General features: G+C 37.2%; 1 protein-coding gene across 2 annotated transcripts; it reads left to right on the forward strand.

The window, feature by feature from the left end:
• The first annotated feature begins 8477 nt into the window (after nt 1–8477).
• LOC143911997 (uncharacterized) lies at nt 8478–23643 on the forward strand. 2 transcript variants are annotated; one of them, XM_077431102.1, is made up of 3 exons: nt 8478–9470; nt 16768–17826; nt 18982–23643. In XM_077431102.1, exons 2-3 carry the CDS (start codon nt 17383–17385, stop codon nt 21169–21171), a joined length of 2634 nt encoding a protein of 877 aa, XP_077287228.1. In that variant the 5' UTR covers nt 8478–9470; nt 16768–17382; the 3' UTR covers nt 21172–23643. The 2 variants fall into 2 exon arrangements, with proteins under 2 accessions (XP_077287228.1, XP_077287229.1); XM_077431103.1 differs by lacking the exon at nt 8478–9470 and having other exon boundaries at nt 17047–18028; nt 19184–21171.
• The last annotated feature ends 927 nt before the right edge of the window (nt 23644–24570 follow it).

Below are 24570 nucleotides of genomic sequence, written 5' to 3' on the forward strand. Positions count from 1 at the left end.
TACTATCTTGAAAGGATTGGCAATCTAATGCTGCTTTAAGATTTTTAACTGTTATTGTAATTGCATCGTACTCTTCGTCTATTTTGGCCGCTTTCGGTATGTCTGTAAGGTTATCTAAATATTCGTAATGGAGTTTTCGGACATAATCGTATGCTTCTTTAATGGTTTGATACTGTCCTTCATCTAATTCGGAGGATTTATCTATTTTTCCTTTTAGTCTTTGTACCGCGCCTGAATACCTTAATTCTATTGACGTCATTATAACTTCTACTTTATTTTCCTTCGCTAATATTTCTATCGATTGAGTCTGACTTCGAGTCTGATGTATTCTAGAGCTTGACCTGTCTCTAATAGGTTCTACGTCCCTAGTTGGATTTCGACCTTTATGCGACTTGGAAGTCGAAGCTTCTATTTCCTCGTTTTCAGCACTTGACATTTGTTTCAGAAAGTTGCACTATTTCGTCTCATAAATACAGTTATTCTCTACTATAGCTGTCAATTGAACTATTCGTAGAGATAAGGTAATAATATTCAATGATTAACCGTGAATCTTAATATTCTACTTTAACTATTATCACCAGAATCTATCCAACATATTTTGGAAGAAATAACAACCCTAAATTGGTGGGTGCTTGATTTAAACCACTTTGGGGCTACAAGTCTTGTGATTTATTTTAAATCACCACTGTTTCATCACACATTATGAAACAAAGAGATCTACCGATGTATGAATATACCGGTATGTACTTGATTTAATCCACTTTGGGGCTACAAGTCTTGTGATTTATTTTAAATCACCACTGTTTCATCACACATTATGAAACAAAGATATCTACCGATGTATGAATATACCGGTACGTACTTGGTTTAAGCCACTTTGGGGCTACAAGTGTAATTCCACATTTATTGTGGAAGGGGGGGGGGGGGAGGGTGTTTCTACACACATTAAGAAACAAAGATCTACCGATATGAATATACCGGTATGTACTTGGTTTAAGCCACTTTGGGGCTACAAGTATAATTCCACATTTATCGTGGAAGGGGGGGGGGGGAGAGGGTGTTTCTACACACATTAAGAAACAAAGATCTACCGATATGAATATACCGGTATGTACTTGGTTTAAGCCACTTTGGGGCTACAAGTATAATTCCACACGTGCTTTGCTAATTTTACACTACATCTGATTTTACACTTTTAATACGAAATTCGATGCGACCGATGAAACATTCCTTCGTAGCGCGATATTATTTTATACAATCGCGTTAATTTATTGTTATACTTTAAAACATATTTTAAAAACTGACCTACCCACATGATTGCCTTTTGAACAGATTGCCTGAGATTGAATACATTCACTTACTTGAATATCCTTTACGATGTTTATGTGATCGTTCCGATAATTTTGGATTACCTCTGTGTCCCATGCGTCTTTGTAGGTTATGTTTTTATTTATATATTTTCTGCGTCAATCACGCGGTCATGTACCTCTGTACATCAATCAATATATTGCTGAAATAGAAGCAAACATGTTATTAGTATTGGAAAGGTATGGATAGTAACAAAGGAACGATACCGATTTCTTAATTGACATCCATTTTTTCTCGACCACGTTTTTTCCTATTGGTTTGTCCGTTTGGTGTTGTGGCCTAGGTTACTGGTGTCCGGTTCGAAGTGACCATCATGGAAAAGACTTCGATAATGGTTTGATGTAGTTTATTGAAATGTAAAATTTGCACGTGGTGGTTCAGCGGAGCGTACGGAACACAAGTACGTACGCCGTCTGCTCGAACTCTCTCTGTCGACCGTCGCGTATTTCCGCTTGGGCCGACACTAATGCCAACTCGTCAATAATGCCAATCGACAATCAGTTAATAAGACTGTTTGCCACACGTCATTACAAAAGTCGGAACATAGTCCCACATAGGAAAACTGTTGAACAATACAGTTATTCTACAAAGTTACAGCATTACTGACGAGTCGTTTACAATAAATCATAGCTCTTAAAATAATTAAATAGAGGGTGAATAATGAAACCTTTGCCTCATCCAGTGTGAGGATAAAATCAATTTATTGGTTCAGTAATATTTCAACTTATAGGTATACCTCTGGTGAATGTTGTTTCCATTTACATTAAAATTTTTGAAATCTCCTTTGAAGCTGTGAATAAGCATTACAAGATAAGTTTACTTTAAAGAAGAGAGAGTGGACTGTATATGGTTTAAAACTTAGAAATTCCTCATCTTGATGTTAACTTAGACAATATAACGTTGACACTGTTACAGTTGTCAAGACAGATCAGCTATTACCGATCAACTAAACTTGATTAGTGAGTGTAATGCTCCTAAGTTAACTTGATTTCATCAACAAGTAGCACAAACATTGCTAAATTAAAAGTAAATTGGAAAGTCATTCATTCATTCCTACAAGCAGGAAATGAAGGCGAACTATGATTATAGATGTCTCTACGTTAAACGTCGAAATGTTCAGTATTATAATATTTACTTATTCTATGATTCACATAAATACTATAAACAGTAAGAGTTAACTTATGTTTTCATAACAAGAAACATAAGACCTGCGGATGACTCCCGGCAGGTTATAATTAAGTAGACATGAAATAATTTAAGATGCTCCATTAAGTGTGGCTTGGAGACTAACATTAACAAATCATGAATCTAATTTTAACTGTCAAATTTGAACAATTTATTTTAAACTCGGATATAATCCTTCCGAGTGATGACATGAGACAAGTCTTATATTATAAAGACAAGATGATTAGATTAAATTCGGAGATATATACTGCCGAATGTTAAAATGAAAATAGCTTAAATTATACACACAACACAATTAAAGTGAATTACGGAGTACTACTATTAACATTGAATGATTTAAACTCATGATTACATCTAATAAGTAATATGAGTTGGGGGTAGTGTCTTCGGGTTAAACTAAGCTACCGAAGTTGACGGAATTGAAGCTGCTGTTTCTCCTCCCTCTTGCTGATCTTCCTTCCTGTCAAGTGGTCCTTGTGGTAGAATCGGCAATGGCGCCACTAGATGACTGGACCGACGAAACTCTCCGCTAGCAGTAAAGACGTCGACGACTCGAACTCTGCCATCTGGTCCGGGATACAATTTAGTGACTCGACCCAAGACCCATCGGGTTGGCAGCATGTGTTCCTCCTTTAACAGGACCATTTGACCCACACTCAGATTGTTGCTCGAGTCCTTCTTCCATTTGTGTCGTAACTGCAAAGAATGTAAATATTCCGCCGACCAACGTTTCCAAAATGCTGCTGTGGTCAATTGTATCTGAAGCAGATTGGCATGGACATTAGTGTTATATTTAACCTCCATTGGAAGAGCGAGTAAGGATCTGCCAATTAAGAAATGTCCAGGTGTGAGGGGTAAAAGGTCTAGTGGATCCGAAGACAAGGGACTAAGAGGACGGGAATTCATGCAAGCTTCTATTTGAGTCAATACCGTACAAAATGATTCGAAATTTAAGGTGGTGGCCTTTAACACCTTGTTTAAATGAATCTTCATGGATTTAACCGCTGCTTCCCACAGCCCTCCCATGTGAGGCGCCCTTGGCGGGTTAAACTTCCAACGAATCCCTTCGGAGGCTACATACCGTAGTAGCTTCTCCTCATGAGGACGTTCGTAAATTAATTTTACTAAATTAACGAGTTCACGACTTGCACCGACAAAATTAGTAGCATTGTCGGAATATATCGTATTGGGCCTGCCACGTCTGGCTACGAATCTTCTTAAACAATTTAAGAAATTTGAACTCGTTAAGTCTCCGACAAGTTCCAAGTGAACTGCCTTACTGGAAAAACACACAAAGACACAAACGTAACCCTTAATTATCTTAGAATTCTTATTGCAACTACTCTTCACAGGAAAAGGTCCTGCGAAGTCTATCCCCACATGACTGAAAGGAAAATTCGCAGTGGTACGTTCAAGCGGGAGTAATCCCATTAATCTATTGTGTGACAGTGGTTTATTTCTGAAACAAATGACACATGAACGCACCACTCCTTTGACAGTATTATGTCCGGCCAATGGCCAATAGGTCTGCCGCAATAACGACAGTAAGGCTTGAGTACCCAAGTGAATATATTTCAAGTGCGCGTCTCGGACAATCATGTGTGTAAGTTTATGCTTATTTGACAAGATAATGGGTGACGTTGATAGAGTTGTTCCCAGAGGAAGTCTACTTCCAACACAAATTAAATTCTCGTGGAATAGAGGGGACAATTTAGCTAATTTACTGCTACTGGGAATTGGATGTCCCTTGCTCAGCAAACGATATTCCAATGGAAATGATTCCATTTGCGATAACCTAATCAAATTATTTAAAGCATCATTTAATTCTAAAGCGGACGGTTCGTTATTTTCTTTAACGTTTAATTGTTTATTCCTTAGTGGCCGACGAACATATGATAAAACTCGAAGGAGTCTTGGAAGATGAGAATATTTATCTATCTAATTATTTTCCCTCACAAGGGTAGCGTTAGTGACTACCCTTCTCTCTGGAAGATCTATTGTGATCTCAGGAGGTCTTCGAGGCCATCGTGATTCATCTAATTTCAACCAACTAGGGCCGTCCCACCATAACGAATTATGATTTAATTGTACATTTTTATTTTTCTCTGCTATTTGAATCTGTCGGTACATCTGCTTAATATCCGCAGTAATCACGTATTTATGGAGTCGAAAGTTGAGTAGTAAACTTAACAAATCTGATTGGACACTAGGTCCCACCATCAAAATATTATTTAGTGAGATATTGGACGTTGTCTTTGCGGACGCATCAAAAACTACACGATATTTAGTGGTAAGGCTAGACTCCTTAACTACGACGTGATGAGGTGAATAACAATGAACCTCATGTGCCTCCGGAGGTTCACACTCTGACATATGTCCTGAATTTATGTACTCTTCTAAAACTTTATTGTATTCCATTTTTAAATTATTATTGGCTAAAAAACGTCTTTCCAAAGTTTTGTGTCTTTTCTCCGCAATGTGTAATGAACTTCCTAATACTACCGGGGAATTTTTATATGGTAAAGCTACACAAAATCTACCGTTTTTATCTCGTGATGTGTGTGCTTGGAAATGTTCCTCACATCTTTTCTCCTCAAGAGATTGATGTTTTACCATAGGAACCTGGTCGATCATCCAAAAGTTTTGAATGTGACTGTCTAATTGACTTAAGCCTATGTGGCTCTTCCCTGGAGCATTATTTACTTCGGGATATGGACCAACTATTGTCCATCCGAATTCGGTATCCTTTAAGATAGGCATACCTTTTCCTAACTGGATGGTTCCTGCTTTCATAGCATGAACGCAAATCTCGGCGCCGAGCAATAAATCGATTGGCGTCGGTTTATTCCAAAGGGGATCTGATAACTTGATTCCCGCTGGTATTGAAATTAACTGTTGATCCAGTTTCACAGTTGGAATTTCGCCAGTAATTTCTGGTAATACCAAACACAACACTTTGGTTGAGTAATTAGTGGTTGAAGACCTTATGGTCACCTTGGTGATGTGACGAATGCTACTTTCTTGATTAGCGATACCTACAATTTTTTGAGAGATTTTCTCTAACTTGAAGTTATTCTTCTTAGCGAAAGATGTGGTAACATAGTTGACTTGTGAGCCGGAATCTAATAATGTGCGACCCTTAACGACCGTTCCATTGGACGTTATAATGTCTACTTGTACCGTGGGTAAAATTATCTCCCTTTGAGAGAAATAAGTAGAATGAGCATTAATTGACTTCCTTCCCGTATTATTTGAACTAAATGTATCGTCCTGATGCAACAAAGTATGATGGTTTTGTTTGCACCTTAAGCAATTATAGTTAGACTTGCAATTTGTTATCTTATGCGATGAATTTAAACATTTAAAACACATGTTATTAGATTTAACGAATTCATTTCTTTCCATACTGGATTTTGCTTTGAATTTATCACATTTGCCTATGAAATGATTATTTCGACAGAATGCGCATGCGTTTACCTTACTTGATGGGTTTTTGTTCGCGACATGAGTTCTCATGATTCTTTGACGACTATGAGGGAATTCCTTCACCGTAGTTACAGATGCAGTAGATTGTAATACATTACATCTATTCTGCAAGAATGTCTCTAAACTTTCATATGGTGGCATTTCTCTGCTAACCAGCGATATTTCCCAGTCTCTTACTATATTAAAAGGTAATTTCCTTAGAACTAAACATGTTACCCATGGATCTAAAATTTCTCTCGCGTAACCCAACGATTCAATGTTTTTAATACACACTGTTACCTGATTCAATAGATTTCTCAATTCGATATGTGATTCTCTTGTGATTAATTTTAAGTCACAAAGTGAATTAATCCTAGTTTTGAGATTAAGTCTTGGTAAATTATATTGCTTGTCTAAAATACTCCAAGCTATTTCGTAATTGTCTGAGCTAATATCTAAACCTGATACAGCTGCCAAAGCGGGACCGATTAAGGATTGATGCAAATATTGCAATTTCGTGACATTCGAATATTCCGTTTTGTTTCCTATTATATTCTTAAAAGCTTGTTGAAACGATTGCCATTCAGATGGATCTCCCTGAAATGTGGGAATGGTTAACGTCGGTAACTTATCTCTAGCAAATTTAATTGTTGCTTGCTCTACCTTCAGTTTACAATCTTGAATGGATTGTCTCTCTAATGCTGCTTTAAGATTTTGAATTGTCATTGTGATTATGTAGAACTCTTCGTCTATTTGATCCGCCTGCTCTATATCTGTGATGTTGTCTAAATACTCATAATGGAGTTTTTGGAGATAGTCGTATGCTTTTTCAATAAATTGATACTGTCCTTCATTTATTTCGGAGATTCTGTCTATTTTCTCCTGTAGTCTTTTAAACGCGCCCGAATACCTTAATTCTATTGACGTCATTGTAACTTCTACTTTATTTTCTTTCGCTAATGTTTTTATCGATTGAGTCTGACTTCGAGTCTGATGTATTCTAGAGCTTGACCTGTCTCTAATAGGTTCTACGTCCCTAGTTGGATTTCGACCTTTATGCGACTGGGAAGTCGAAGCTTCTATTTCCTCGTTTTCAGCACTTGACATTTGTTTCAGAAAGTTGCACTATTTCGTCTCATAAATACAGTTATTCTCTACTATAGCTGTCAATTGAACTATTCGTAGAGATAAGGTAATAATATTCAATGATTAACCGTGAATCTTAATATTCTACTTTAACTATTATCACCAGAATCTATCCAACATATTTTGGAAGAAATAACAACCCTAAATTGGTGGGTGCTTGATTTAAACCACTTTGGGGCTACAAGTCTTGTGATTTATTTTAAATCACCACTGTTTCATCACACATTATGAAACAAAGAGATCTACCGATGTATGAATATGCCGGTATGTACTTGATTTAATCCACTTTGGGGCTACAAGTGTAATTCCACATTTATCGTGGAAGGGGGGGGGGGGGGAGGGTGTTTCTACACACATTAAGAAACAAAGATCTACCGATATGCATATACCGGTATGTACTTGGTTTAAGCCACTTTGGGGCTACAAGTATAATTCCACATTTATCGTGGAAGGGGGGGGGGGGGAGGGTGTTTCTACACACATTAAGAAACAAAGATCTACCGATATGCATATACCGGTATGTACTTGGTTTAAGCCACTTTGGGGCTACAAGTATAATTCCACATTTATCGTGGAAGGGGGGGGGGGGGGAGGGTGTTTCTACACACATTAAGAAACAAAGATCTACCGATATGAATATACCGGTATGTACTTGATTTAATCCACTTTGGGGCTACAAGTATAATTCTCCACGTGCTTTGCTAATTTTACACTACATCTGATTTTACACTTTTAATACGAAATTCGATGCGACCGATGAAACATTCCTTCGTAGCGCGATATTATTTTATACAATCGCGTTAATTAATTGTTATACTTTAAAACATATTTTAAAACTGACCTACCCACATGATTGCCTTTTGAACAGATTGCCTGAGATTGAATACATTCACTTACTTGAATATCCTTTACGATGTTTATGTGATCGTTCCGATAATTTTGGATTACCTCTGTGTCCCATGCGTCTTTGTAGGTTATGTTTTTATTTATATATTTTCTGCGTCAATCACGCGGTCATGTACCTCTGTACATCAATCAATATATTGCTGAAATAGAAGCAAACATGTTATTAGTATTGGAAAGGTATGGATAGTAACAAAGGAACGATACCGATTTCTTAATTGACATCCATTTTTTCTCGACCACGTTTTTTCCTATTGGTTTGTCCGTTTGGTGTTGTGGCCTAGGTTACTGGTGTCCGGTTCGAAGTGACCATCATGGAAAAAACTTCGATAATGGTTTGATGTAGTTTATTGAAATGTAAAATTTGCACGTGTCGGCCCAAGCGGAAATACGCGACGGTCGACAGAGTTCGAGCAGACGGCGTACGGACAACTTGTGTTCCGTACGCTCCGCTGAACCACCACGTGCAAATTTTACATTTCAATAAACTACATCAAACCATTATCGAAGTCTTTTCCATGATGGTCACTTCGAACCGGACACCAGTAACCTAGGCCACAACACCAAACGGACAAACCAATAGGAAAAAACGTGGTCGAGAAAAAATGGATGTCAATTAAGAAATCGGTATCGTTCCTTTGTTACTATCCATACCTTTCCAATACTAATAACATGTTTGCTTCTATTTCAGCAATATATTGATTGATGTACAGAGGTACATGACCGCGTGATTGACGCAGAAAATATATAAATAAAAACATAACCTACAAAGACGCATGGGACACAGAGGTAATCCAAAATTATCGGAACGATCACATAAACATCGTAAAGGATATTCAAGTAAGTGAATGTATTCAATCTCAGGCAATCTGTTCAAAAGGCAATCATGTGGGTAGGTCAGTTTTTAAAATATGTTTTAAAGTATAACAATTAATTAACGCGATTGTATAAAATAATATCGCGCTACGAAGGAATGTTTCATCGGTCGCATCGAATTTCGTATTAAAAGTGTAAAATCAGATGTAGTGTAAAATTAGCAAAGCACGTGGGGAATTATACTTGTAGCCCCAAAGTGGCTTAAACCAAGTACATACCGGTATATTCATATCGGTAGATCTTTGTTTCTTAATGTGTGTAGAAACACCCTCCCCCCCCCCCCCCCTTCCACGATAAATGTGGAATTATACTTGTAGCCCCAAAGTGGCTTAAACCAAGTACATACCGGTATATTCATATCGGTAGATCTTTGTTTCTTAATGTGTGTAGAAACACCCTCCCCCCCCCTCCCCCTTCCACAATAAATGTGGAATTACACTTGTAGCCCCAAAGTGGATTAAATCAAGTACATACCGGCATATTCATACATCGGTAGATCTCTTTGTTTCATAATGTGTGATGAAACAGTGGTGATTTAAAATAAATCACAAGACTTGTAGCCCCAAAGTGGTTTAAATCAAGCACCCACCAATTTAGGGTTGTTATTTCTTCCAAAATATGTTGGATAGATTCTGGTGATAATAGTTAAAGTAGAATATTAAGATTCACGGTTAATCATTGAATATTATTACCTTATCTCTACGAATAGTTCAATTGACAGCTATAGTAGAGAATAACTGTATTTATGAGACGAAATAGTGCAACTTTCTGAAACAAATGTCAAGTGCTGAAAACGAGGTAATAGAAGCTTCGACTTCCCAGTCGCATAAAGGTCGAAATCCAACTAGGGACGTAGAACCTATTAGAGACAGGTCAAGCTCTAGAATACATCAGACTCGAAGTCAGACTCAATCGATAAAAACATTAGCGAAAGAAAATAAAGTAGAAGTTACAATGACGTCAATAGAATTAAGGTATTCGGGCGCGTTTAAAAGACTACAGGAGAAAATAGACAGAATCTCCGAAATAAATGAAGGACAGTATCAATTTATTGAAAAAGCATACGACTATCTCCAAAAACTCCATTATGAGTATTTAGACAACATCACAGATATAGAGCAGGCGGATCAAATAGACGAAGAGTTCTACATAATCACAATGACAATTCAAAATCTTAAAGCAGCATTAGAGAGACAATCCATTCAAGATTGTAAACTGAAGGTAGAGCAAGCAACAATTAAATTTGCTAGAGATAAGTTACCGACGTTAACCATTCCCACATTTCAGGGAGATCCATCTGAATGGCAATCGTTTCAACAAGCTTTTAAGAATATAATAGGAAACAAAACGGAATATTCGAATGTCACGAAATTGCAATATTTGCATCAATCCTTAATCGGTCCCGCTTTGGCAGCTGTATCAGGTTTAGATATTAGCTCAGACAATTACGAAATAGCTTGGAGTATTTTAGACAAGCAATATAATTTACCAAGACTTAATCTCAAAACTAGGATTAATTCACTTTGTGACTTAAAATTAATCACAAGAGAATCACATATCGAATTGAGAAATCTATTGAATCAGGTAACAGTGTGTATTAAAAACATTGAATCGTTGGGTTACGCGAGAGAAATTTTAGATCCATGGGTAACATGTTTAGTTCTAAGGAAATTACCTTTTAATATAGTAAGAGACTGGGAAATATCGCTGGTTAGCAGAGAAATGCCACCATATGAAAGTTTAGAGACATTCTTGCAGAATAGATGTAATGTATTACAATCTACTGCATCTGTAACTACGGTGAAGGAATTCCCTCATAGTCGTCAAAGAATCATGAGAACTCATGTCGCGAACAAAAACCCATCAAGTAAGGTAAACGCATGCGCATTCTGTCGAAATAATCATTTCATAGGCAAATGTGATAAATTCAAAGCAAAATCCAGTATGGAAAGAAATGAATTCGTTAAATCTAATAACATGTGTTTTAAATGTTTAAATTCATCGCATAAGATAACAAATTGCAAGTCTAACTATAATTGCTTAAGGTGCAAACAAAACCATCACACTTTGTTGCATCAGGACGATACATTTAGTTCCAATAATACGGGAAGGAAGTCAATTAATGCTCATTCTACTTATTTCTCTCAAAGGGAGATAATTTTACCCACGGTACAAGTAGACATTATAACGTCCAATGGAACGGTCGTTAAGGGTCGCACATTATTAGATTCCGGCTCACAAGTCAACTATGTTACCACATCTTTCGCTAAGAAGAATAACTTCAAATTAGAGAAAATCTCTCAAAAAATTGTAGGTATCGCTAATCAAGAAAGTAGCATTCGTCACATCACCAAGGTGACCATAAGGTCTTCAACCACTAATTACTCAACCAAAGTGTTGTGTTTGGTATTACCAGAAATTACTGGCGAAATTCCAACTGTGAAACTGGATCAACAGTTAATTTCAATACCAGCGGGAATCAAGTTATCAGATCCCCTTTGGAATAAACCGACGCCAATCGATTTATTGCTCGGCGCCGAGATTTGCGTTCATGCTATGAAAGCAGGAACCATCCAGTTAGGAAAAGGTATGCCTATCTTAAAGGATACCGAATTCGGATGGACAATAGTTGGTCCATATCCCGAAGTAAATAATGCTCCAGGGAAGAGCCACATAGGCTTAAGTCAATTAGACAGTCACATTCAAAACTTTTGGATGATCGACCAGGTTCCTATGGTAAAACATCAATCTCTTGAGGAGAAAAGATGTGAGGAACATTTCCAAGCACACACATCACGAGATAAAAACGGTAGATTTTGTGTAGCTTTACCATATAAAAATTCCCCGGTAGTATTAGGAAGTTCATTGCACATTGCGGAGAAAAGACACAAAACTTTGGAAAGACGTTTTTTAGCCAATAATAATTTAAAAATGGAATACAATAAAGTTTTAGAAGAGTACATAAATTTAGGACATATGTCAGAGTGTGAACCCCCGGAGGCACATGAGGTTCATTGTTATTTACCTCATCACGTCGTGGTTAAGGAGTCTAGCCTTACCACTAAATATCGTGTAGTTTTTGATGCGTCCGCAAAGACAACGTCCAATATCTCACTAAATAATATTTTGATGGTGGGACCTAGTGTCCAATCAGATTTGTTAAGTTTACTACTCAACTTTCGACTCCATAAATACGTGATTACTGCGGATATTAAGCAGATGTACCGACAGATTCAAATAGCAGAGAAAAATAAAAATGTACAACGAATCATTTGGCGAACAGATCCCCAGAGTAAATTCAAGCATTACAAGCTTAATACAGTAACATTCGGAACTGCTTCAGCCCCATTTTTAGCTACTAGATGTCTAAATCAGTTAGCAGAGGAGAATAGAAACAAATATCCCATCGCTAGTAAAGTGATCGAACGTGATTTTTATGTTGATGATTTGCTCACGGGAACTAATACTATTGAAGCTGGTAAATTATTAAAGGTTCAACTGGAAACCATATTATTATCAGCCGGTATGCCCTTAAGCAAATGGACATCGAACAACTCCGATATAATCACGGATGTTAAAGCTGACGATTGTTCAGATTTTAACTTCTCTAACGAATCACACAAAACTTTAGGTTTATTTTGGAAACCGCGGGAAGACGTTTTTGTATTTAAGGTTCAAACCGAAGTCGAGACTGAAAATATAACAAAAAGAAACTTTTTATCAGTAATTAGTCAGATCTTCGACCCATTAGGACTATTATCTCCATTGTTAATTAATTATAAGATATTAATGCAATCTGTCTGGCAACAAACCATTGGTTGGGATGAATTCATTCCTCAGACAATCTTCAAAAAATGGAAAGATTGTCAATTATCCAATACAGTCATGAAACTTTATAAAATTCCTAGATTGATAATACTAAATAATGTCATTAATATACAGGCACACGGATTTTGTGACGCATCCGAGAAAGCTTATGGTGCTTGTATTTATGTAAAATGTACTGATCAATTGGGAAATTCCAAATGTCATCTTGTGTGTTCTCGTTCGAGAGTCGCTCCGCTCAGTTTTGTAACTATTCCGCGTTTAGAGCTGTGCTCCGCTATGTTATTATCAAAGTTAATGAAGTCAACAATAGACCAATTAACAATTCATATTAATGAAAAATATTATTGGACGGATTCAACCGTCGCATTGCATTGGATTAGAGGAGAGTCATGTAAATGGACCACCTTCGTTGCCAATCGAGTGGCCGAAATCCAATCAATATCTCAACCCATTGAGTGGTACCATGTCTCCTCTACAGACAATCCAGCAGATTTAATTTCTCGAGGGACTCAACCATCAGAATTAAATCATAATTCGTTATGGTGGGACGGCCCTAGTTGGTTGAAATTAGACGAATCACGATGGCCTCGAAGACCTCCTGAGATCACAATAGATCTTCCAGAGAGAAGGGTAGTCACTAACGCTACCCTTGTGAGGGAAAATAATTGGATAGATAAACATTCTCATCTTCCAAGACTCCTTCGAGTTTTATCATATGTTCGTCGGCCACTAAGGAATAAACAATTAAACGTTAAAGAAAATAACGAACCGTCCGCTTTAGAATTAAAAGATGCTTTAAATAATTTGATAAGGTTATCGCAAATGGAATCATTTCCATTGGAATATCGTTTGCTGAGCAAGGGACATCCAATTCCCAGTAGCAGTAAATTAGCTAAATTGTCCCCTCTATTCCACGAGAATTTAATTTGTGTTGGAAGTAGACTTCCTCTGGGAACAACTCTATCAACGTCACCCATTATCTTGTCAAATAAGCATAAACTTACACACATGATTGTCCGAGATGCGCACTTGAAATATATTCACTTGGGTACTCAAGCCTTACTGTCGTTATTGCGGCAGACCTATTGGCCATTGGCCGGACATAATACTGTCAAAGGAGTGGTGCGTTCATGTGTCATTTGTTTCAGAAATAAACCACTGTCACACAATAGATTAATGGGATTACTCCCGCTTGAACGTACCACTGCGAATTTTCCTTTCAGTCATGTGGGGATAGATTTCGCAGGACCTTTTCCTGTGAAGAGTGGTTGCAATAAGAATTCTAAGATAATTAAGGGTTACGTTTGTGTCTTTGTGTGTTTTTCCAGTAAGGCAGTTCACTTGGAACTTGTCGGAGACTTAACGAGTTCAAATTTCTTAAATTGTTTAAGAAGATTCGTAGCCAGACGTGGCAGGCCCAATACGATATATTCCGACAATGCTACTAATTTTGTCGGTGCAAGTCGTGAACTCGTTAATTTAGTAAAATTAATTTACGAACGTCCTCATGAGGAGAAGCTACTACGGTATGTAGCCTCCGAAGGGATTCGTTGGAAGTTTAACCCGCCAAGGGCGCCTCACATGGGAGGGCTGTGGGAAGCAGCGGTTAAATCCATGAAGATTCATTTAAACAAGGTGTTAAAGGCCACCACCTTAAATTTCGAATCATTTTGTACGGTATTGACTCAAATAGAAGCTTGCATGAATTCCCGTCCTCTTAGTCCCTTGTCTTCGGATCCACTAGACCTTTTACCCCTCACACCTGGACATTTCTTAATTGGCAGATCCTTACTCGCTCTTCCAATGGAGGTTAAATATAACACTAATGTCCATGCCAATCTGCTTCAGATACAATTGACCACAGCAGCATTTTGGAAACGTTGGTCGGCGGAATATTTACATTCTTTGCAGTTACGACACAAATGGAAGAAGGACTCGAGCAACAATCTGAGTGTGGGTCAAATGGTCCTGTTAAAGGAGGAACACATGCTGCCAACCCGATGGGTCTTGGGTCGAGTCACTAAATTGTATCCCGGACCAGATGGCAGAGTTCGAGTCGTCGACGTCTTTACTGCCAGCGGAGAGTTTCGTCGGTCCAGTCATCTAGTGGCGCCATTGCCGATTCTACCACAAGGACCACTTGACAGGAAGGAAGATCAGCAAGAGGGAGGAGAAACAGCAGCTTCAATTCCGTCAACTTCGGTAGCTTAGTTTAACCCGAAGACACTACCCCCAACTCATATTACTTATTAGATGTAATCATGAGTTTAAATCATTCAATGTTAATAGTAGTACTCCGTAATTCACTTTAATTGTGTTGTGTGTATAATTTAAGCTATTTTCATTTTAACATTCGGCAGTATATATCTCCGAATTTAATCTAATCATTTTGTCTTTATAATATAAGACTTGTCTCATGTCATCACTCGGAAGGATTATATCCGAGTTTAAAATAAACTGTTCAAATTTGACAGTTAAAATTAGATTCATGATTTGTTAATGTTAGTCTCCAAGCCACACTTAATGGAGCATCTTAAATTATTTCATGTCTACTTAATTATAACCTGCCGGGAGTCATCCGCAGGTCTTATGTTTCTTGTTATGAAAACATAAGTTAACTCTTACTGTTTATAGTATTTATGTGAATCATAGAATAAGTAAATATTATAATACTGAACATTTCGATGTTTAACGTAGAGACATCTATAATCATAGTTCGCCTTCATTTCCTGCTTGTAGGAATGAATGAATGACTTTCCAATTTACTTTTAATTTAGCAATGTTTGTGCTACTTGTTGATGAAATCAAGTTAACTTAGGAGCATTACACTCATTAATCAAGTTTAGTTGATCGGTAATAGCTGATCTGTCTTGACAACTGTAACAGTGTCAACATTGTATTGTCTAAGTTAACATCAAGATGAGGAATGCTTAAGTTTTAAACCATATACAGTCCACTCTCTCTTCTTTAAAGTAAACTTATCTTGTAATGCTTATTCACAGCTTCAAAGGAGATTTCAAAAATTTTAATGTAAATAGAAACAACATTCACCAGAGGTATACCTATAAGTTGAAATATTACTGAACCAATAAATTGATTTTATCCTCACACTGGATGAGGCAAAGGTTTCATTATTCACCCTCTATTTAATTATTTTAAGAGCTATGATTTATTGTAAACGACTCGTCAGTAATGCTGTAACTCTGTAGAATAACTGTATTGTTCAACAGTTTTCCTATGTGGGACTATGTTCCGACTTTTGTAATGACGTGTGGCAAACAGTCTTATTAACTGATTGTCGATTGGCATTATTGACGAGTTGGCATTAGTGTCGGCCCAAGCGGAAATACGCGACGGTCGACAGAGTCATCGAGTAGACGGCGTTCGGACAACTTGTGTTCCGTACGCTCCGCTGAACCACCACGTGCAAATTTTACATTTCAATAAACTACATCAAACCATTATCGAAGTCTTTTCCATGATGGTCCTTCGAACCGGATACCAGTAACCTAGGCCACAACACCAAACGGACAAACCAATAGGAAAAAACGTGGTCGAGAAAAAATGGATGTCAATTAAGAAATCGGTATCGTTCCTTTGTTACTATCCATACCTTTCCAATACTAATAACATGTTTGCTTCTATTTCAGCAATATATTGATTGATGTACAGAGGTACATGACCGCGTGATTGACGCAGAAAATATATAAATAAAAACATAACCTACAAAGACGCATGGGACACAGAGGTAATCCAAAATTATCGGAACGATCACATAAACATCGTAAAGGATATTCAAGTAAGTGAATGTATTCAATCTCAGGCAATCTGTTCAAAAGGCAATCATGTGGGTAGGTCAGTTTTTAAAATATGTTTTAAAGTATAACAATTAATTAACGCGATTGTATAAAATAATATCGCGCTACGAAGGAATGTTTCATCGGTCGCATCGAATTTCGTATTAAAAGTGTAAAATCAGATGTAGTGTAAAATTAGCAAAGCACGTGGGGAATTATACTTGTAGCCCCAAAGTGGCTTAAACCAAGTACATACCGGTATATTCATATCGGTAGATCTTTGTTTCTTAATGTGTGTAGAAACACCCTCCCCCCCCCCCCCCTTCCACGATAAATGTGGAATTATACTTGTAGCCCCAAAGTGGCTTAAACCAAGTACATACCGGTATATTCATATCGGTAGATCTTTGTTTCTTAATGTGTGTAGAAACACCCTCCCCCCCCCTCCCCCTTCCACAATAAATGTGGAATTACACTTGTAGCCCCAAAGTGGATTAAATCAAGTACATACCGGCATATTCATACATCGGTAGATCTCTTTGTTTCATAATGTGTGATGAAACAGTGGTGATTTAAAATAAATCACAAGACTTGTAGCCCCAAAGTGGTTTAAATCAAGCACCCACCAATTTAGGGTTGTTATTTCTTCCAAAATATGTTGGATAGATTCTGGTGATAATAGTTAAAGTAGAATATTAAGATTCACGGTTAATCATTGAATATTATTACCTTATCTCTACGAATAGTTCAATTGACAGCTATAGTAGAGAATAACTGTATTTATGAGACGAAATAGTGCAACTTTCTGAAACAAATGTCAAGTGCTGAAAACGAGGTAATAGAAGCTTCGACTTCCCAGTCGCATAAAGGTCGAAATCCAACTAGGGACGTAGAACCTATTAGAGACAGGTCAAGCTCTAGAATACATCAGACTCGAAGTCAGACTCAATCGATAAAAACATTAGCGAAAGAAAATAAAGTAGAAGTTACAATGACGTCAATAGAATTAAGGTATTCGGGCGCGTTTAAAAGACTACAGGAGAAAATAGACAGAATCTCCGAAATAAATGAAGGACAGTATCAATTTATTGAAAAAGCATACGACTATCTCCAAAAACTCCATTATGAGTATTTAGACAACATCACAGATATAGAGCAGGCGGATCAAATAGACGAAGAGTTCTACATAATCACAATGACAATTCAAAATCTTAAAGCAGCATTAGAGAGACAATCCATTCAAGATTGTAAACTGAAGGTAGAGCAAGCAACAATTAAATTTGCTAGAGATAAGTTACCGACGTTAACCATTCCCACATTTCAGGGAGATCCATCTGAATGGCAATCGTTTCAACAAGCTTTTAAGAATATAATAGGAAACAAAACGGAATATTCGAATGTCACGAAATTGCAATATTTGCATCAATCCTTAATCGGTCCCGCTTTGGCAGCTGTATCAGGTTTAGATATTAGCTCAGACAATTACGAAATAGCTTGGAGTATTTTAGACAAGCAATATAATTTACCAAGACTTAATCTCAAAACTAGGATTAATTCACTTTGTGACTTAAAATTAATCACAAGAGAATCACATATCGAATTGAGAAATCTATTGAATCAGGTAACAGTGTGTATTAAAAACATTGAATCGTTGGGTTACGCGAGAGAAATTTTAGATCCATGGGTAACATGTTTAGTTCTAAGGAAATTACCTTTTAATATAGTAAGAGACTGGGAAATATCGCTGGTTAGCAGAGAAATGCCACCATATGAAAGTTTAGAGACATTCTTGCAGAATAGATGTAATGTATTACAATCTACTGCATCTGTAACTACGGTGAAGGAATTCCCTCATAGTCGTCAAAGAATCATGAGAACTCATGTCGCGAACAAAAACCCATCAAGTAAGGTAAACGCATGCGCATTCTGTCGAAATAATCATTTCATAGGCAAATGTGATAAATTCAAAGCAAAATCCAGTATGGAAAGAAATGAATTCGTTAAATCTAATAACATGTGTTTTAAATGTTTAAATTCATCGCATAAGATAACAAATTGCAAGTCTAACTATAATTGCTTAAGGTGCAAACAAAACCATCACACTTTGTTGCATCAGGACGATACATTTAGTTCCAATAATACGGGAAGGAAGTCAATTAATGCTCATTCTACTTATTTCTCTCAAAGGGAGATAATTTTACCCACGGTACAAGTAGACATTATAACGTCCAATGGAACGGTCGTTAAGGGTCGCACATTATTAGATTCCGGCTCACAAGTCAACTATGTTACCACATCTTTCGCTAAGAAGAATAACTTCAAATTAGAGAAAATCTCTCAAAAAATTGTAGGTATCGCTAAAAATCTTAAAGCAGCATTAGATTGCCAATCCTTTCAAGATAGTAAACTAAAGGTAGAGCAAGCAACAATTAAATTTGCTAGAGATAAGTTACCGACGTTAACCATTCCCACATTTCAGGGAGATCCATCTGAATGGCAATCGTTTCAACAAGCTTTTAAGAATATAATAGGAAACAAAACGGAATATTCGAATGTCACGAAATTGCAATATTTGCATCAATCATTACGCGGTCCCGCTTTGGCAGCTGTATCAGGTTTAGATATTAGCTCAGACAATTACGAAATAGCTTGGAGTATTTTAGACAAGCAATATAATTTACCAAGACTTAATCTCAAAACTAGGATTAACTCACTTTGTGACTTAAAATTAATCACAAGAGAATCACATATCGAATTGAGAAATCTATTGAATCAGGTAACAGTGTGTATTAAAAACATTGAATCGTTGGGTTACGCGAGAGAAATTTTAGATCCATGGGTAACATGTTTAGTTCTAAGGAAATTACCATTTAGTTTATTAAAGGACTGGGAAACATCTCTGGTTGACAGAGAAATGCCACCGTACGAGAAGTTAGAAACGTTTCTGCAGAATAGATGTAACGTATTACAATCTACTGCATCGGTAATTACGGTGAAAGAATTCCCTCATAACCGTCAACGAATCAGGAGAACTCATGTCGCGAATAAAAACCCATCAAGTAAGGTAAACGCATGTGCATTTTGTCGGAATAATCATTTCATAGGCAAATGTGATAAATTCAAAGCAAAATCCAGTATGGAAAGAAATGAATTCGTTAAATCTAATAACATGTGTTTTAAATGTTTAAATTCATCGCATAAGATAACAAATTGCAAGTCTAACTATAATTGCTTAAGGTGCAAACAAAACCATCATACTTTGTTGCATCAGGACGATACATTTAGTTCAAATAATACGGGAAGGAAGTCAATTAATGCTCATTCTACTTATTTCTCTCAAAGGGAGATAATTTTACCCACGGTACAAGTAGACATTATAACGTCCAATGGAACGGTCGTTAAGGGTCGCACATTATTAGATTCCGGCTCACAAGTCAACTATGTTACCACATCTTTCGCTAAGAAGAATAACTTCAAGTTAGAGAAAATCTCTCAAAAAATTGTAGGTATCGCTAATCAAGAAAGTAGCATTCGTCACATCACCAAGGTGACCATAAGGTCTTCAACCACTAATTACTCAACCAAAGTGTTGTGTTTGGTATTACCAGAAATTACTGGCGAAATTCCAACTGTGAAACTGGATCAACAGTTAATTTCAATACCAGCGGGAATCAAGTTATCAGATCCCCTTTGGAATAAACCGACGCCAATCGATTTATTGCTCGGCGCCGAGATTTGCGTTCATGCTATGAAAGCAGGAACCATCCAGTTAGGAAAAGGTATGCCTATCTTAAAGGATACCGAATTCGGATGGACAATAGTTGGTCCATATCCCGAAGTAAATAATGCTCCAGGGAAGAGCCACATAGGCTTAAGTCAATTAGACAGTCACATTCAAAACTTTTGGATGATAGACCAGGTTCCTATGGTAAAACATCAATCTCTTGAGGAGAAAAGATGTGAGGAACATTTCCAAGCACACACATCACGAGATAAAAACGGTAGATTTTGTGTAGCTTTACCATATAAAAATTCCCCGGTAGTATTAGGAAGTTCATTGCACATTGCGGAGAAAAGACACAAAACTTTGGAAAGACGTTTTTTAGCCAATAATAATTTAAAAATGGAATACAATAAAGTTTTAGAAGAGTATATAAATTCAGGACATATGTCAGAGTGTGAACCTCCGGAGGCACATGAGGTTCATTGTTATTCACCTCATCACGTCGTAGTTAAGGAGTCTAGCCTTACCACTAAATATCGTGTAGTTTTTGATGCGTCCGCAAAGACAACGTCCAATATCTCACTAAATAATATTTTGATGGTGGGACCTAGTGTCCAATCAGATTTGTTAAGTTTACTACTCAACTTTCGACTCCATAAATACGTGATTACTGCGGATATTAAGCAGATGTACCGACAGATTCAAATAGCAGAGAAAAATAAAAATGTACAATTAAATCATAATTCGTTATGGTGGGACGGCCCTAGTTGGTTGAAATTAGATGAATCACGATGGCCTCGAAGACCTCCTGAGATCACAATAGATCTTCCAGAGAGAAGGGTAGTCACTAACGCTACCCTTGTGAGGGAAAATAATTAGATAGATAAATATTCTCATCTTCCAAGACTCCTTCGAGTTTTATCATATGTTCGTCGGCCACTAAGGAATAAACAATTAAACGTTAAAGAAAATAACGAACCGTCCGCTTTCGAATTAAAAGATGCTTTAAATAATTTGATAAGGTTATCGCAAATGGAATCATTTCCATTGGAATATCGTTTGCTGAGCAAGGGACATCCAATTCCCAGTAGCAGTAAATTAGCTAAATTGTCCCCTCTATTCCATGAGAATTTAATTTGTGTTGGAAGTAGACTTCCTCTGGGAACAACTCTATCAACGTCACCCATTATCTTGTCAAATAAGCATAAACTTACACACATGATTGTCCGAGATGCGCACTTGAAATATATTCACTTGGGTACTCAAGCCTTACTGTCGTTATTGCGGCAGACCTATTGGCCATTGGCCGGACATAATACTGTCAAAGGAGTGGTGCGTTCATGTGTCATTTGTTTCAGAAATAAACCACTGTCACACAATAGATTAATGGGATTGCTCCCGCTTGAACGTACCACTGCGAATTTTCCTTTCAGTCATGTGGGGATAGACTTCGCAGGACCTTTTCCTGTGAAGAGTGGTTGCAATAAGAATTCTAAGATAATTGAGGGTTACGTTTGTGTCTTTGTGTGTTTTTCCAGTAAGGCAGTTCACTTGGAACTTGTCGGAGACTTAACGAGTTCAAATTTCTTAAATTGTTTAAGAAGATTCGTAGCCAGACGTGGCAGGCCCAATACGATATATTCCGACAATGCTACTAATTTTGTCGGTGCAAGTCGTGAACTCGTTAATTTAGTAAAATTAATTTACGAACGTCCTCATGAGGAGAAGCTACTACGGTATGTAGCCTCCGAAGGGATTCGTTGGAAGTTTAACCCGCCAAGGGCGCCTCACATGGGAGGGCTGTGGGAAGCAGCGGTTAAATCCATGAAGATTCATTTAAACAAGGTGTTAAAGGCCACCACCTTAAATTTCGAATCATTTTGTACGGTATTGACTCAAATAGAAGCTTGCATGAATTCCCGTCCTCTTAGTCCCTTGTCTTCGGATCCACTAGACCTTTTACCCCTCACACCTGGACATTTCTTAATTGGCAGATCCTTACTCGCTCTTCCAATGGAGGTTAAATATAACACTAATGTCCATGCCAATCTGCTTCAGATACAATTGACCACAGCAGCATTTTGGAAACGTTGGTCGGCGGAATATTTACATTCTTTGCAGTTACGACACAAATGGAAGAAGGACTCGAGCAACAATCGGAGTGTGGGTCAAATGGTCCTGTTAAAGGAGGAACACATGCTGCCAACCCGATGGGTCTTGGGTCGAGTCACTAAATTGTATCCCGGACCAGATGGCAGAGTTCGAGTCGTCGACGTCTTTACTGCCAGCGGAGAGTTTCGTCGGTCCAGTCATCTAGTAGCGCCATTGCCGATTCTACCACAAGGACCACTTGACAGGAAGGAAGATCAGCAAGAGGGAGGAGAAACAGCAGCTTCAATTCCGTCAACTTCGGTAGCTTAGTTTAACCCGAAGACACTACCCCTAACTCATATTATTTATTAGATGTAATCATGAGTTTAAATCATTCAATGTTAATAGTAGTACTCCGTAATTCACTTTAATTGTGTTGTGTGTATAATTTAAGCTATTTTCATTTTAACATTCGGCAGTATATATCTCCGAATTTAATCTAATCATTTTGTCTTTATAATATAAGACTTGTCTCATGTCATCACTCGGAAGGATTATATCCGAGTTTAAAATAAAAATTTAAATTTAAAAATTTAAAATAAACTGTTCAAATTTGACAGTTAAAATTAGATTCATGATTTGTTAATGTTAGTCTCCAAGCCACACTTAATGGAGCATCTTAAATTATTTCATGTCTACTTAATTATAACTTGCCGGGAGTCATCCGCAGGTCTTATGTTTCTTGTTATGAAAACATAAGTTAACTCTTACTGTTTATAGTATTTATGTGAATCATAGAATAAGTAAATATTATAATACTGAACATTTCAATGTTTAACGTAGAGACATCTATAATCATAGTTCACTTTCATTTCCTGCTTGTAGGAATGAATGAATGAATTTCCAATTTACTTTTAATTTAGCAATGTTTGTGTTACTTATTGATGAAATCAAGTTAACTTAGGAGCATTACACTCACTAATCAAGTTAAGTTGATCGGTAATAGCTGATCTGTATTGACTACTGTAATAGTGTCAACATTGTATTGTCTAAGTTAACATCAAGATGAGGAATGCTTAAGTTTTAAACCATATACAGTCCACTCTCTCTTCTTTAAAGTAAACTTATCTTGTAATGCTTATTCACAGCTTCAAAGGAGATTTCAAAAATTTTAATGTAAATAGAAACAACATTCACCAGAGGTATATCTATAAGTTGAAATATTACTGAACCAATAAATTGATTTTATCCTCACACTGGATGAGGCAAAGGTTTCATTATTCACCCTCTATTTAATTATTTGAAGAGCTATGATTTATTGTAAACGACTCGTCAGTAATGCTGTAACTCTGTAGAATAACTGTATTGTTCAACAGTTTTCCTATGTGGGACTATGTTCCGACTTTTGTAATGACGTGTGGCAAACAGTCTTATTAACTGATTGTCGATTGGCATTATTGACGAGTTGGCATTAGTGTCGGCCCAAGCGGAAATACGCGACGGTCGACAGAGTTCGAGCAGACGGCGTACGGACAACTTGTGTTCCGTACGCTCCGCTGAACCACCACGTGCAAATTTTACATTTTTAATACGAAATTCGATGCGACCGATGAAACATTCCTTCGTAGCGCGATATTATTTTATACAATCGCGTTAATTAATTGTTATACTTTAAAACATATTTTAAAACTGACCTACCCACGGTTTCGTCGATAATTTAATATTTTTTTTATTTTCCACTCCCATAATATTTTCGGTCATTATTTACGGCCATTGTGCGACGGCAGCCATCCCGTGGCGGAAAAAAATGCCGCGAAAGTGACAAAATGGCGTCCCGGTGACAAAATGGCGCCAAAGGCGAGTTTCGCAAGCGTCCCGACGCGACGCCATAAAACAAAAGTATGATAGATGCCTAATTTAAATTCCTGCGACGGGGAAACAATAAAGCCGTATTGATTCGGACCATCAATCATTTGCCACCGCCGGGACCAGAGGCGCCCAACCTTTTGACAGCGACGGCAAAAAACAATCCCTTTCGCAAACTATCTATCATTAATATAACGCACTCTCTCTACCTTTATCTAAATTCAACCTATAATTATGTCATCATTTCATTCTAACCATTTTAACTCATTGGAGTATGGTTTCATGCATATTAATGTAAATCAATATTACGAATAACAAACT

Source organism: Arctopsyche grandis, chromosome 5 (genome assembly GCF_051622035.1).
Source record: "Arctopsyche grandis isolate Sample6627 chromosome 5, ASM5162203v2, whole genome shotgun sequence".
Classification (NCBI taxonomy): domain Eukaryota; kingdom Metazoa; phylum Arthropoda; class Insecta; order Trichoptera; family Hydropsychidae; genus Arctopsyche; species Arctopsyche grandis.

What these genes read in the sequence shown, in the direction of transcription:
- LOC143911997 (XM_077431102.1), top strand. Translation starts at nt 17,383, where the DNA reads ATGTCAAGTGCTGAAAACGAGGTAATAGAAGCTTCGACTTCCCAGTCG. An exon ending in TTCAAGATTGTAAACTGAAG is followed by an intron (nt 17,827 to 18,981) that starts GTAGAGCAAGCA and finishes AGTAAACTAAAG; the next exon opens with GTAGAGCAAGCAACAATTAA.